The sequence below is a fragment of the Rhodamnia argentea genome, chromosome 8 (assembly GCF_020921035.1).
Source record: "Rhodamnia argentea isolate NSW1041297 chromosome 8, ASM2092103v1, whole genome shotgun sequence".
NCBI classification, from domain to species: Eukaryota; Viridiplantae; Streptophyta; class Magnoliopsida; order Myrtales; family Myrtaceae; genus Rhodamnia; species Rhodamnia argentea.
In genome coordinates, this window is record NC_063157.1 from 14,994,785 (window position 1) to 15,011,464 (window position 16,680).

General features: G+C 41.9%; 2 protein-coding genes across 2 annotated transcripts; one reads left to right on the forward strand and one right to left on the reverse strand.

Moving 5' to 3' along the window:
* Window positions 1-1,804: 1,804 nt before the first annotated feature.
* Window positions 1,805-2,425, forward strand: LOC115726158. Its single transcript, XM_030655915.2, has one exon. It carries the CDS (start codon window positions 1,805-1,807, stop codon window positions 2,423-2,425), a length of 621 nt encoding a protein of 206 aa, XP_030511775.2.
* A 10,487-nt stretch (window positions 2,426-12,912) lies between these two features.
* LOC115726143 lies at window positions 12,913-15,883 on the reverse strand. Its single transcript, XM_030655893.2, has 2 exons — window positions 15,471-15,883; window positions 12,913-14,839 (listed from the first exon to the last, which is right to left on the reverse strand). Exon 2 carries the CDS (start codon window positions 14,541-14,543, stop codon window positions 13,083-13,085), a length of 1,461 nt encoding a protein of 486 aa, XP_030511753.1. The 5' UTR covers window positions 14,544-14,839; window positions 15,471-15,883; the 3' UTR covers window positions 12,913-13,082.
* Between the last annotated feature and the right edge of the window lie 797 nt (window positions 15,884-16,680).

Sequence of the window (16,680 nt, forward strand, 5' to 3'; positions counted from 1 at the left end):
ACGGTCATGCCGTTTGGTGACCAATGCTCCGATTGCTTTCATGGACCCGATGCATCGAGTGTTTAAGGAATTTTTGGATCGGTTCGTCATCGTGTTCATTGACGACATCTTGATTTACTCCAAGAGCTCTGAAGAGCATGAGCAACACTTAAGGATTGTGCTACGGACGTTAAGAGGACACTCGCTTTATGCTAAGTTTAGCAAGTGCGAGTTTTGGCTAAATGAGGTAGCATTCTTTGGACATGTAATCTCTGGGAATGGAATCTCGGTAGACCTTTCGAAGATCGAAGCGGTTACAAATTGGCCCGGAACAACATCGGTTACGGAAGTTCGGAGTTTTCCGGGATTAGCGGGTTATTATAGAAGATTTGTGGAGAAGTTTTCCTCGATAGCCACTCATCCGACGAAGTTGACAAAGAAGGACACACGGTTTGAGTGGACAGATAAGCGCGAAAGAAGCTTCCAAGAGCTTAAGCATAGATTGACGACCGAACCAATCCTAACTATTCCTTTTGGTTCTGGAGGCTATGAAGTTTATAGTGACGCGTCGCTAAAGGGATTAGGGTGCGTACAAATGCAACATGGGAGAGTTGTTGCTTACGCATCACGACAGTTAAGGCCTCACGAACTGAATTACCTAACGCACGATTTGGAGCTAGCAGCAATAATTTTTGCGTTAAAGATTTGGAGACACTACTTGTGTGGAGAAAAGTTTGAAATTTATACAGATCACCAAAGCTTGAAGTACTTGTTCTCCCAAAAGGAATTGAACATGAGACAACGTCGATGGATAGAGTTGCTTAAAGATTATGACCGTGATATCCTATATCACCCCGGAAAGGCAAATAAAGTGGCGGATGCGCTTAGCCGGATATCTAGCATCGCGCGCTTGATGATCAAGGAATGGACCCTCTTGGAAGGGATAAGAGATTCAGAGTTTAAGTTTGAAGTTTACCATCTGTCGAACCTATTGGCTACATTGAGAGTAGAACCGGAAATCCAAGAAAGGATTAAGGCCTTGCAATCTACGGATCCCGACATTCAAAAGATCACAAAAATGGATGTAGCAAAGAGGAAGCTTGAGTATCAAGTATTCGAGGATGGAGTACTGAAGTTTTGTGGGTGATTGTGCGTGCCCAAGGATGAAGAGCTACGGGAAAGAATTCTTTCGGAAGCTCATAGAAGTAATTATAGTATTCATCCGGGTAGCACAAAAATGTACCGGAACTTAAGACAACACTACTAGTGGAACGGAATGAAGGTGGATATTGCTAAGCATGTAGCTAGATGTTAGACATGCCAACAAGTGAAGGCACAACATTGTAAGCCCGGAGGTTTGCTTCAACCGTTAGAAATTCCCGAATGGAAATGGGAACACATTACGATGGACTTCGTTATGGCCTTGATGAGAAGTCAAAGGGGTCATGACTCGATTTGGGTAATCGTGGATAGATTGACTAAATCTGCGCACTTCCTGGTAGTAAGAAAAGACTTTTCCATGGACAAGTATGATGAGTTGTATATGCATCAAATAGTCCGACTGCACGGAGTACCAGTGACAATCACATCGGATAGGGACCCAAAGTTCACCGCATCGTTCGGGAGAAGCTCGCAAGAGGCTATGGGAACCAAGTTGCGATATAGTACCGCTTATCATCCCCGGACCGATGGGCGATCCGAAAGGACAATTCAAACTCTTGAGGACATGTTACGAGCCCGTATATTAGACTTTAAAGGAGGTTAGGAAGAACAGTTGCACTTAATAGAGTTTGCATACAATAACGGCTATCAACAGAGCATCAGAATGGCACCATTTGAAGCATTGTATGGTAAAGCATGTAGGACCCCAATATGTTGGGACGAAGTTGGTGAAAGAAGTATAATGGGTCCAGAGTTACTCGAACAGTCGGTCGAGGCGGTGAAGGTCGTCAAGGAAAGGTTGAAAACAGCCCGGAGTCGTCGGAAAAGCTATGCGGATAAGCGACGGAGGCCTTTGGAATTTCAAGAAGAGGATCACGTATTCCTCAAGGTGTCGCCGATGCGACGACTATCTCGATTTGGGAAGAAAGGAAAGCTAAGCCCAAGGTACGTAGGCCCTTTCGAGATATTGGAACGAATTGGGACTCTAGCATATAGACTTGCCTTGCTACCAAGTCTGTCGCAGGTTCACAACGTATTTCACGTGTCAATGTTGAGGAAGTATGAACCAGATCCGACCCATGTATTGGACCACAAGGTCGTTGAAGTGGATGACAGAGTGTCGTACGTAGAAAGGTCGATAAGGATTGAAGACAAGAAAGAGCAGGTGCTTAGGAACAAGACAATTCCACTAGTTAAAGTGATGCGGGAACACCATGGGGTTGAAGGAGCCACTTGGGAAAGCGAGGAAGCGATGAGACGCCAACACCCCCATTTGTTTGAATAGTTAGTTGTATTGTAAATTTCGAGGACGAAATTTTTGTAAGAAGGGAAGAGTTGTGACATTCTGAATTTCGACCCCATTTCGAAGCTTATAAATGAAAGAAGTATTTATCGATGTATTTCAACCAAATCTCGCTCAGATCCGATCACTCTAAGTTAACTAACCGAAGGGGAAAGGCTAACTGGGATTTAAGTACGTGGACTAAAGAACTCGATTGTGGATGGTACCTTGACCACAAGGATTGCCAAGGGAATATCTTGAATCATTACAGGCCGATCTGAAATTGATCTTAGAACGGTTTGCTAGCGTTATACGATTGGTACACGGGTGACTCCGTACAACCATTGTATAATTTGCGAATTTAACCTAAACCAATTCCTGACGATCGCGTCCTTTTGAGCTAGCGATTGACCTTTGCAATTACATGACAACCAAGGTCGCCACCGATCGAGTAACTCTTAAACGTGACATTTTCACGGGTCGATAAGCGTTACTCCCAAAAAGCCACCCGTTAGTTTAAGATGCATTGAAATCGGAAATCGAACGAGTTTGAGCATTAAATTGACTTCGGGATTGGTCGTCGAGAGTTTGGGGTTTCAACGTATAATAAATTGGACGTCGTCTCATCGAGGTAAACTAGACTAGGGATCATTCCGAAGAGTTTGGAAACAAGCGAGTTCGATGGGAATTGCGAAACGACGATTTTACCCTTAACCCCTAATGGCCGAGAATGAGGAAGATCATTTCCCCATGTGCTCTTGACTTTTTGGATAAGATGACAATATTATATTTCCCCTTACAAGTCAATCTCCTTGTTATTCAACCTTGTCTTTCTTAGGCAATCTAGTTGTCCCTCAAGTTGTCCATCAAAGTACAATAAGAACAACTCTCTACCCACTCTTACTATTCATGTCATTCAATGGTCATTCAAGCTTAAGATTTTGTGAGTAAGAGACAAAGATGACAAGAGTTGATCAAGACTTGAAACCTCTCCAACCACTTTCACTATTTACATCAACTAGCCATTTCAAGTGTCTTTCATTCAATCAAGTTTATCACATGTCATAAAATCTCAAAACCAACTCCCACTTACTCTTTACACACTCTTTTGACTTGAAGAAGGCTTTGGAACACTTCACTCCCCCTCCATTTTGCCTCCTTTGGCCAACCAAGATCCCTCTCTCCCTCACTTCTCTTTTTTCCTTTAGTTGCTCGTCGGACCAGCTCCGTTGCCGCTTGTTGTTTCGGCCATATATCCGTTGTCCGTTGTCTAAATCCAGTGAGCCACTACTCATTGGAAAGCTCTCTCTCTCTTACCGTTCCAATGACATATTACACGTCCAAATCCACCAAGTTGTTTGTCCTATAGAGCCTTTTTAAGCAACAAAGGTCGTTGCCCGGATATGGTCCGAACCCGAGGAGATTTTTAGGCCGTTTGGGGACTTGTCTTGACTTCATTCTTCGGTAAAACACTCCTTGAACTTAGTTTAGACATGAGGTAACATGTATTTAAGGTTGATGATGAAATTTAGTGAGTTTTGTTGACTGATTTCGACGTGCTCTCCCTAGAACCGAATCTGCCCATTGCTGGACCAAGTCGAACCGCAGCCTTGCTGCCCTCCTTGGATTGATTTTTGGCTAGCTCGAGCTTCGGTGAGTTGTTCCTAACCTTTCCCTAGTACGTTAGGTTACTAAGGTTCGTTTAGGGTTGGATTAATTAGAGATGGTGGGCTGTTTTATGGAGGAGTTGATGGTGCCAAAAATCTGATTTTTGCGGGATGGATATGACGAACTTGTGCTTGAGATATTGTGTTGGTTCAATGGTCCTTACGTGATGAAATGTGGTCGGTTATATGTGTTATGCTAGAGCCGAGTTGAGGCTTAATATGCGTAGGCTTGCCTCGTTTGGAACTTGAGCTTGTTATGCTTGATTTTTTGCATTAAAAAGTGATTATGCCGGAAATGGACATTTAGAGCACCATGAATCTTGAGGAATCGAAATGTCTTGCTTGATTCGTAATGAGGCTTAATAAACCAATCAACTTGAATGTGTATTAGTTGTGTGCGGTCACGAGTTGGTGATTGTGAATCAAGCGGTAGTTTGGTGAGTGAATTGTGGGTGCTCGGCCATTAAAAGAAAAATGTGATTAAATGGTTTGTTATACTTAATATTCGGTTTCTACAAAGGAAACGTGGGCCAATTGACTTGTGTTAGTCGTACTTGATATTCTTGGCCGGGGATATGTGTAACCGTCTGTGTAAGTTACTTGATGCGTTGTATTGACTGGATTAATGGGCTAAAGGACTGAACATGTGTGATTGTTCGGAGAGTGATGTCTTGAGAAAAAATATCATAATTAATTGGCCAATGTATTGCGCCGCGGGTGTTTGATCCCGGCCCGACCCGACGAGGTCTTGCGGCTCGAGAGTCTTGTAGTCGACCGAATCATCTCGAGGAGTTGGAGTGTCGAGAGTCACTACATTGACCGAATCATATCGAGGTCCAGACACGAAAGTTTTATATTGACCGAATCATCTCGAAGGAGCTGGAGGGTCGAGAGTTGATATTTGACCTAATCATCTCGCAAGCGAGAGTCGTATAACCGACCGAATCATCTCGAGGGCCTTGAGCCTCGAGAGTCGTTATATTGACCGAATCATCTCATTGTAGTATATATATTTGAAATCGAGACAATTGAAAGAAAGAAATTGTAATGGCCAAGTTTGTGTGCTTATGTGCCTTAGTATGAAGCTTTGCCTTAATTATGAATTGGGTTTGACTTGAATTGAAGTTAAAACACTTAAGTGCCATGCCATGCTCCGTTATTGTATTTGTCATGATAATTGCCTTGTTCATCACATAGGTTGCATTACCTTGATTGATGTGATTAGAATTGTTCGGAGGTACTAATGGACTAGGTTAGGGTTACGTTCGATTCACCGAGATGTAAATCTCATCCCGTCGCGGGATCCATTTTTTTTCTAGACCCTAGACCTTGACCCATTACGATGCCGAGGATTTTTGGGCTCCTGAAGGAGTTTGAGCCTGTCATTACCGAGTACCGAGTAGGACCGGATCGGACGTACTATCGGAGAGCGAGCACTTTATGGGTGGACGATAGAGGCGAGCATTGGAAACCCTTTACCTTTGTGTCATGGATACATAGAGATGGAGCCACATTTTGGACCCCTTAGGGATGAGGTCATTCCTGACGATGTACTCGAGGCTGCCGGACCCATGAGACCCGACGCTCCCGTCGTAGGAGCTGCAGAAGTGGAGCTCGTAGAGGAGTCGATACCTATATCGGAGATTCCCGTGGCCGGACATCCCGACATTGATGGAGGACTTGAGGAGCTGGGAGCCGCCGTAGAGGACCCTATGGACGCCGACGAGCCGGATCACGAGTTAGATGCCGAGATAGAGCCCGTGGAGGTCGAGGGAACCGAGCCTGAAGATCTCGAGGAGTCGAGGCACGAGGAGGTCGATGAGTCGGAGATTGAAGATGATGAGAATTTTCATGAGATGAGCTTTGCCCTATGTGCCCTCCCCTTGTTGACGACACTATCGATGACGAGTCCGACCCTTAGGTGCAATTTGGATACCTACCTTTTAGTACCATCTTAGATATTGAGGAGTTTGACCTAGATTAGGTGTCATCTTCTGTTGATGCCATGTATCACCTTAGTCCGAACCCACCGTTGTAATCGTGTTTTATATCTATGTGTGAAAACTAAGTATTATGTTATGTGATGACCAAGTATGTGTGGTTGTTTATGCCTTTTGAGTCCTCTTGTTTTATTGTGCGGGTTTATTATTCATTTTCTTCCGCATGCGCATTACATCTCGCGTATTCATCGTTCGTCAAGTGTTCCCGGGATTATTCGCGAGTGAATGACTGGACTCGAGGGATGTTCGCACGCTCGCAAGGATGCGAGGTGTGACATTATTGAGGTAGCGAGTAAATTTTGCAATTTTAAAATTTGAGGAAAATACGTGTCCACAATATTTGAGAACGAAGTACTAATTATTATTGTAATGTACAACTTACGCGAATCAACAAATAAAGTTTGATTGCATCATGAACGAAATTAGGGGTATGGATGCATGCACGACTGCATTGTGTAACCAAATTCCAAGGGACAAATGGACGAAGCCTTATGATGGAGGGAGAATATATGGATCAATGACAATAGATTTAGTTGAATCGATCAATGGCATGCTGAAGGGGTTCTCGTGGTTCACGGTTTATGGGCTTGGGTCGGGCAGTGGCTGTCCATGGTGGCTTGGAACAATGGCTGAGGATCTTCGGCAACTCGGGTCTTGGTAGCTTGAAGTTTCGGGTCCGGTTGGAGGGTCTCGAGCTTCCGAGGACAGTGGCCGGCGGAGGGAGCGCAAGTTGACTCACGGGCAAGTAGCCAGCGGAGGCGTAACTCGCGCGGGACGGTGTCAAGGCCGGGTCGAGTGGTCTCGAGCGAGGTGGGGCAGGGGTGGCTGCAGGGCAACGGGGATTGCCCGGTCGGGGTTTCTCGACAGCATGAATTCCTCAACGGCACCAGCGGCGGTGGCCGAGCTCGGGGACCGGTCGAGTGGTGGTGAGGCAATGGCAGCCGATACCGACGGAGGGAAGTGATGGCTAGTGGAGGGGACGACAGTTGAGAGGAAATGAGGGCTGTTGGGTCTTCGGCTCGGAGGCTACTACCGAGCCCGACACGGCGACGGGGTTGATGGATAGTGCGGCAACGACACGGATGGGCAACGGTGCGGCAAGGTGGTGGTGTAGGTGGTGATAACGGTGGTGATCGTGTGAAGGGGAGGTTGTCGGGCCAAGAAAATCGAAGAGGAAGAAGAAGAACCAAGAAGAAACGAAGAAGAAAAAGCAGGGGTCATCGCACGGTCAATCGAAAGGGAGGGAGGAGAGAGAGAGAGATGTGACGTAAAGTGGGGGGCCGGCTGAAAGGATGTTAGGGAGGCTCACAAAAATAATTCAAATCTAACTATTCCCTATTTTGTCTTCTAGTGTATAATATTTAGGGGTGTTTTGGTAATTTTCCTATTTGGGGTACATTAAACTACTGGTACTAAATTGAAGGCAATTTTAGAAATCTTGCAACCAGGATTCAATCAAATCTAGGCTCAAGCGCGAAGGGTCTCGATACTACGTCTCGACGATTTACTATTTTAACTTGACTTTTTCTGATCGACGTCTCAGAACAACCAATTATCGTCTCTTAAATCTACAAAGATCCAAATTTATTTTCCATGTTGGAATTCCTGAATTTTCTTACGGACGTCAAAATTTCGGGATGTCACATAAACTATATGCAATGCATGGCATGAATGATAATTTTTTTAAAATTTTCGGATTTAATTACATTCCTAAGTAAAACTATGCCAAAATACTTTATTTCTCAAATATTTTAGGATTTAAATTGCCCTAATTTAGTAAAGATTAAGTATTTCTAACATGGATTACCATTTTAGAGATGTAATTTTAAAGGAAAATACAATCTAACCTAAATATTCACAAGATGGATTAGATATGTAATTATCTACATGATGCTAATTTTAAAAGATGCAATTTTTATCTTGACAAGGCGATTAATGAATTTAAATCTTTTAGAATTCTTGAAATATTACATTATGCGACGAATATATTTCAGAAATAGATATGCAATCAATCAATTCAAATCAAAACAAGAAAGGGGATATATATCAATCAATTTGAGTATTTCGCGATATCTAAATCTAATCTTTAATTGTTAATCTTGCGGGCTAACGATTGAATTCAAATCTTTACCTAATCGAATATTCCAGATTTTTTCGATTATATGGTAAGTTGCGGATTAGGAAAGAAAAATATTTACCTCATCTCGCAAGAATTGCACTTTCCTAATTTGAACTTCACCAAGACTTGAATTAATGCCCCCTTTTGTAGGCGAGAATGGTTTGGGTTCCGAAGAAAAGAGATTAGATCTTGTTTCCTTTTATTTTCTTTTTATTTTCTTTTTGCTGAAGATATGTTATCCTTTTCTGACCGAATCCCTGTTTGATTGATCATGTACATTTTTTAGGTCTTTTTTCTTTTATTCTCTTCTCAATTCACGCCCTAAAAAATCACTGTTCTGTTCTTGATATATATATATATATATTCATAATGCGCCTTTGATTTTCCAAAGTTTAATAAAAAAATACAATGCAATGCATGCTAAAATCAAATGGAAACCGCCTTAGAGTATTTTTTTTTGTAGGAACTAAAATTTAATTCCTGATTTTTTTTATAAATGATTTAAAAAAGGAAAATCAAAATTTAGGTGTTGGATTAAAAAGAATGAAAGAAGAGCAGACGCTCGATCGGACCTATCCTTCGCCGTCCGCGTATCTCAGATCCAACGGCCACCGCTCCACCATCCGAACATTCTCGAATGTTCGTGCTTCCCTTGCAAGTCTTATAAAACCTCTCTCGCCCCCTCTCCCAACAGCACAAACGTTCTTTACTGTGAAACGGTCTTCTTCACTAACATCACCGGCGATCCGTCAGTCACGTTGCTGCTTTCGCACCAATTTTTCTTAGAGAGAAGGAATCGATGGCTGGAAAAGGGGAGGGGCCGGCGATCGGCATCGACCTGGGGATGACGTACTCGTGCGTCGGCATCTTTCAACATGACCGGGTCAAGATCATCGCCAACGACCAGGGCAACAAATCGAATAGGCAAAAAGCCTCTGAATTTGTAGAATTTACATGTAACGTTTTGAATTTGCTGTATTTTCTTTGTTCTTCCTTTTCTTATACCACTTTTTTTTTTTTTAATCCTTTTCCATCTTTTCCCATTGGATCTCTCCCCCTATCAATACGTTGCCCATGCACATGCACAACACACATTATCTGCTTCCCCCTCTCTTCTCTACCTTCGGGCTCGATCGTTCCTCCACCGCTCGACGACAACCTCGGATTTGAGGCTCGAAGACCTCAGTCTTCATGGACAGAGGAGTGGAGGCACAAGGGAGAAGGGTCACCGTCGTTGATGGTGGGGGACAACCACGGGTGACAGGTGATGATTACGAGGAGACTATGGCGGCATAGTCCGAGTAGCAACAGGCTAAGTAGTACCATACCGATATAGTGATATAAGATGATAGTTCGACATGTCATTTTTAAAAAATTAGATAATCCTGACATGTTATCATATTCATATAAAATATCAACGGTAATTTTCTTCTTTTTCTTCTTCTTTTATTAATGACTCACGGTTAGATTTTGTTTTTCGCTAGCTAGATATATTAATTTTGGGGTGATTGGGTATATGATTAAATATATATTTTTCAAAAATTTATATTTTAACCTCTAATTTATAAAAAAATGCTTAAAATTGACCCTATACTTGTCGAAATGACTTGTTGGGATGTTGGACTCACGTATCACTGTCGTGTCTAGAGCGCCCGACCACGTGTCTATCGCATGTCTAAATATGTCGGAGAGTGTCAAACACAACACGAAGGCGTCGAGGGTCGATGCTTCCTAGGCGATAGGAGGTGTGACATGGCTGAGGTGAATTAAGGGAGAGAGATGCGGAGGGGTCTACGATAGGATGTGGTTTTGTGTAAACTCCTCCACAAAACAAGGGTATTTTCATTTGTTAAAGGGCAGGGGATATCTGTACCACGTAAAGTAACCTCTAACTTTTGACGATCTTGATCGATCCATGCAGAACATACATGTTCCCAAGCACTGAACATTACATAAGGCGCAATTCCAATTCGCGAATCGGGACCCGAAAGTACAAGAATGCTCCAGTATGTTCATACGAATAAATAAATAAGTAAATCTCGTTCTTAAGGGTTGCCTATGAGAATGACATATACAAATACAACTTCAATTTACAAGGAATGGATCATTGCAATCGCTTGGAGTAGTTTATTCGCACTATTCACTCATATTTCTACCTATTTATTCGGAGAAAGTATAAAAAAGTCGTAAATTTATAGCATTGGTGTCGATTCAATCTTAAATCTTTTGCATTTGTGTCAATTCAATTCTTTCGGTCAATTTTGGTCGGAAATCACTGAAATGGACGTCATCCATCCTATGTGTTACGACCATCGCTAACATGGATAATTTTTAAATTTTTTCTGAATTTTTTTTCCATTTTTCATTTTTGCCAATGAGGGTTGCCCGCCTGGGCAAGGGCGGTCCTTGCCAAAGGTAGTGAGGGTTTGACTCTCGCCGAATCGAGTGAGAAACGCCCTTGCAAGATCTGGTGAGGGCTTGGAGGCCCTTGTCGGTCAAAATGAAGATATAAATAAGAAAATTGTGAAATTTGTCTATGTAGCATCGGTTACGCCTCGTAGGATAGCTAGCGTCTATGTTAGCGATTTATGACCGAAATTGACCGGATGAATTAAATCGGTACAAATATAACGGGTTTAGGACTAAATTGGTTCATTTAAAGGTTTATAATTAAATTGGCCTCAATGCAACAAGTTTGAGACTTTTTTGACACTTTCCCTATTTAATACCTCTGTCCTTCTTAGAGGTGAGCAAATCGGACCAACTGGACCAGTGGTCCAGTTCCCAATTTTAGATACTTTCTACTTTAATATTAACACGCTGTTTTAAATTAGTTTACAAGTATATTTGCTGAAATAAGAATACATAAATTACATGCGTTTAAGAAATAGTAAGTAGGAAGCGAAATGATTACTAAAAATCACGTTAACTGTTTTACTAAATAATTGCTCAAACTAATTATTGTCATGTTAACATTGGAATGTTATATATGTGAAGTTTTCTATACGCTTAAATGTTTATAATATCATAATTTACTTAAATCGTACAACAATCTGCACAGGCACGAGTTCCGTCTAGTTGGGTATGCCTGGGAGAGTTTTAGGGCAACCTTTGAATTAAGACAAATTCTACCCTTTTTTCAGGGGTATTCCTACATTCAATTTTTCAATTCAATCGGCATGTATAAGCAAGTACGCATGAAATTTCTTCTTTTGTCTCTTGAGCGAGGAACGATTTCCTCTTGGTTTCTAAGATCGTTGATAACATGGGTGAGAGGTTTCAATTTCCGTACGGGTTTCACCTGGAATCTATCCATTGGAACAGATTTCTCATTTTCTAAAATCTGGAACCTACCTACATACCTTAGAACCTAGAACTTACCTTTCACAACTTACATTGTTGGTTCCAAAGTCTTTACTGATTCAAAAAGTATTCCTAATTGAACGATTACAATGAATCATCACCTTTAATTGCTACTATTTGCTGTTACAATTTGCTGATCATAGCTCATATTTAAACCCATGAATAAATATGAAAAATTAACAAAATAAAGATTTTGGTCATAAATATCGCCGAAAATGAAAGTTCAAACTAATGTTCCAGATTACACACTCATTATCATCATTGAACGTCATAGAATATCGTAGGATTTGGCGAAAAGATATATAAAGAAAAAAACAAAACTTGTTAGAGGTTATATTACAGGTTCCACCTACCTAGAACTAGAACCTACTTGGCTGAATAGGTTCCCTAATTTTTAGAACTTAGAACCTACCCCACATACATTGAAACATGGAATCGGACGGTTTTCCCATTGGTTCGGTACCAAGTTCCAGGTTCTACCTTTAAACATGCTCACCCCTAGTTGATAGACAAATCTAGAAAAGAAGTGAGCTGACAAAATGCGATTTTCTCCTCCACTCGTCGATAATTGGTTTATTTGATGGATGAACATGGTTCTAGAGTGGAACCGAAAATCGGATAATAGAATCGATGGGTTCTACGATATTCGGGTTCCAAAAATTGAAAAACTGATTTCGACAAATAAATTCTAGTTGGAACCTGAAACAACTCTAAAACCACTCACCACTAGTCTCAATGTAGTTTCTTGTAAAATAAAAATCCATTGATAGATAGGTCAAAGTAGGGATGTCAAGGGTCGGGTCAAGTATCATGATACCCAGCCCAACCCGAATCTAAATAAAACTGCGCTTGACCTGACCCGATACTCCAATTGTATGTCTCAAATCTTCGGGTCGGACAAATTCGGGTTTCGAGTTGCAGTGTTTTTTTTTTCCTTGCTTGTTGAAAACATCAAACCGGAGAGCTTGAGGTGTCGATAGCAGAGGTTAGGGTTAAAGCTCGTACTTCTCAAATTGGAGAGAGAGGGTTGCAATCAGTGGATGTTATATTTAGGCCTCGTACTTTTCAATCTGGGAGATTAAAAAAAAAACAAAGGCCAAACGAATTCGAACCCACTCTGGCCCGAACCGAATTGTCAAAATACCCTACACTTGACCCTTAACCGAAGAAGACTAACGCCCGACCCTCAAATACCCTAAATTTTCTGGTCGGGTCGGGCTTTTTTGACAGGCCTAGGTCAAAGATCCTAACCTCAGAGCTGTTTTAAGCGAAAGTTTTGAAATTACTTTGCCTCATCACCTTCTCAACAGAGGATTCACCTAAAAGAATGCATAAAGCTATGGAAAATTCAGAATCAATAGTAATTAAAGTACAAGCACATGCATATTATTCAGAGATTACAAATTCCAATCCATGTCTTTTATGACATTAACTAGGTTAACAACGAAGCATTAACCACAACAATACCAAACCCCACATAAATTAATCCCCTCCCCTCAGCCGACCAATGCTCAATCACTCCAAGAAGAGGGGTTGAAGCATACACGAACCTCATGCTCTTCAGGTCCTGCATGATGCTTGGGCACGATAATCTCAAGCACTGTTCCTGTCTCGTCACAATATGCTTCCAACTTAGCATCTTCTGGAATGAGGGCTGGTAGGGAAATCTCTCTAATGAAATCCCCTGGAGGGCAGTGCTCCGGCGTTGGATCTGTTAGCTTGAAGGTCCTGTTTTGTCTTGAAATAAATGGTATGCAAGCTGTACTAACACAGGATATCTTCACTATCCCATGGGAATTAGTGTTCTTCCATGTAACTTTTACCCTCTGAAGATCTACAAAAGGCAAGCTGACAATGATCAGAAACCCCTCGTCGTCTTCGTATATCGTTTTTGCTGCTGTAGCAGGGCCACAAACATTCTTCATGACCCCAGTAAACTCATTATACCATGAAGGCTCTACTGAGGGAATTTTCAGATCCAAACCTCTGTCGGAATGAGAACCATTTGACAAATTTAACTCCTCGCTATTTCCATTTTGAAAAAAGTCTTTCTTCCTTTTGTTCCCAACAGGTGACATATCCACTACGTCACCAATGCTGTGGTCTGATGGAGGGGTAGACAGATTTAAACCACAGCCATTGAGCAACTTCCTAGGTTGGTGATTTGTGTTGCTCTTTGATGGAGGGAGCGGCCGCTCAAGCTCAAACTCAGTGCTTGAAAGATTTCTCCAGGAACTGAAGTCACTGGCTTCCATAGGGATGGAGAAGTTTACATCTCGGCCAGTCAATTCCATCCACCTCTTCCGCTCTTGCTCGTCAAGACCCGCAAGATTGGGTGTCCGTACAATTTCAATCCCATGAACACACTGGGGATTGGAGAGGCCACGGTAATGCTTCCTCTGCATCCTGTGAGAACGTACGAAACCCCTATCCACACTAAAGGGAAATGGACGCTCCCCTTGCCGACTATGCCCATTCATGTAACTTCTCAACTGCATCTTCCCGAGAGCATTTTCAGGCCTTTCCTTGAAAACCCACATGTAAATGTTTTCCATGTCGTGCTGAACCAAGAAAGCATCAAGCTGCAAGTCCGATTTCTCGAAGCCTGACACACCATTACGGTCCTGAACTATTTTGGATTTTGATTTTTCATTCAATACAGGCCTGAAGTAGAAACTAAAGAAACACCAGGCGCCCCACACACTATCAAGGCGCTTGTTGCTCTTACGCCCCACCTTAGGGATATTAACAGTCATCTCTGTTTCATAAATTTGGGGTCCCAAACCAACATCTAAAATATCACAGGGGTCGTTCCAAGCCAGAGGAAGTGGACTAGGCCTTGTTGACAAAGGGAGATTGATATCAGGTGGTCCTCCATGGATGATCGATCCATCTATCTCTCTCTCCAATTCATCGTGCGACAAAAAGCCAGAGTCCATGGACAACAATGTCGATGGTCGATGACTCTCCATTGACAGTACCGTTAAAAGAGCAGCTCCGACAATTTTTGCTTTCTGATTTCCTTCCAGCTTGTGCTTCTAGATCAACAGTTAGAGCAAAGATCTCCCTAACATGCTCACGAAACAAGTCAAAGCAAATACGCAATTATTCAAGCAGCGATCCGTCAGTCCACAAAACCACAGAGACCCCTCACAAGTACTGTCATGAATGGAATCCACAAGAATCCAACCACAAGATATCGAAAGAGGTTATCCATCAGATTCAGTGAATATCCAGCAGCACACGTCATCCTGAGATCACCACAGCCCTGGAAACAGAAATCAAGTCTTACAAATACAACACAACTTCATTTCTCACGACGACTAACAAACGAAAAGGTTCATTTGCATGACCTTCAGTTTGATTCAGGAAAAACAGAAGTTCAAGAGAAAGAATTTCATCCTGCATCTGACTCTCGATCCCATAATAGGTAAACTAAACAAGATCGTGGTTTGACGTACATGATTCGCTTAAGGAATACCCGACACTATCCAAGAAACTTCTTCATACTGTACTATTGAGTTTGAAATCGCAACTGAAAAACTTCTAATCTCACATGCACCAAGAAAAACCAGATACCTAGGAAGAAAATCAATATCCAAGGTAAGATTTTTGCACTAATCCGCTAAGATCTATTCATCTCAGATACTCAAAACTAACAATAGCATTAATACTATCGTTTATGCCCTTCCTTCTTCTTTCCGTTTACTTCCATTTTCTCCACAGCCAAACCAAAAACACCCGATCCCGCAAAACCCTAGAATGCCCCCATCTCCTCCATAAGCACAGATTCGCGGAACCAGACAAATACCCCCCACAAACCCATAACCCGAAACGAATTGCACGACATAAAAGCAAAGCGAAACCAACGAATCGAAAGCAGATAATTCGAAGAATACCCGGAAAGAGAAGCCGAGAATCCACATCAAAAGTCGGTCCGCATTTCCAATCGCCGTCAATCAGGGGGAGGACGCCGCGCGCTGAGGGCGAGAGCTAAGGGGAAGGGAAAAAGAGATGTGGAGAACAGAGAGAAGGGGGCGTCTTGCTTTGGGGATAAAAACTCGGGAAGAAATTGGAACGCCGCGAGGGACCAAAGATCGAATTTTTATGCCCTAGAATTGGTAGAATCTGAGGGGGACCGACCAATCATCTCTCTTCCGGAGGATACCCCACATCGAAGATTCAGAAAAGGGGTTTCAATTCACCTCTCCAGGACGAGCAGTGAAAAGCGCATTTGCATCTGCTGTTTTGGGGAGTGAGGCGTGATGCACAAAAGGACATCCAATGAGACAACCCACCCCATTCCTTAATTTCCCAAAATTTTGGGGATTCTCAGGTTGCGAGTTGAATTGCTTCCTGGAACCAGATGAATCATATGTTCCGGGAAAACTACATAAAAAATGTTATGACTTTTGTACGGCACTCATTTAAATGTTATAACTTTCAAAATGTTCACTCAAATGTCATAATTTTCAAAAATCGTTTACTTGAATGTCATATTGACGCGGATGCCAGAAAAGCTAACGTGGTACGTCAAAAAAGTTATTGTGGCACTTAAGTGAACGATTTTGCTCCGACGTGACATTCAAATAAATTAATTTTGAAAGTTATGGTATTCAAGTAAACGTTTTGAAAGTTATGGTATTTAAGTGAACGCCGTACACAAGTTATGGCACTAATGGTGTACTTATCCCCATATGGTCCAAGCAAGGAGGAAAATTTGAAATATATCATCCAGTAGGGGCATATCGTCAATTGTTTGTGTTATCTTGTTTCAAATTGGATTTATGAATGCCCTAGGTTATTGTAAGCATGGTCAATCCTATTATTTGTCATTTTAAAAAAATACATCACATCATACATACGCTTGTATGATGGCCAAAAAATATAGAGAAAAAAAAATTAACAATTAGTCCACTGGATGTGATTGTATGAAATTTTAACGACCATGTTAAGCTTGAAATTTCTAATCTCAGTTGACTGGACACCCAGAATATCTAAGCTGATATAGCCATATAGGTGACAATGACATGTATAAAATGATTGGTCTATACATGTTAATCAAAGGTTATAAGGTTTGTGAGTTTGATTATGCGAGGGAACGGCTAA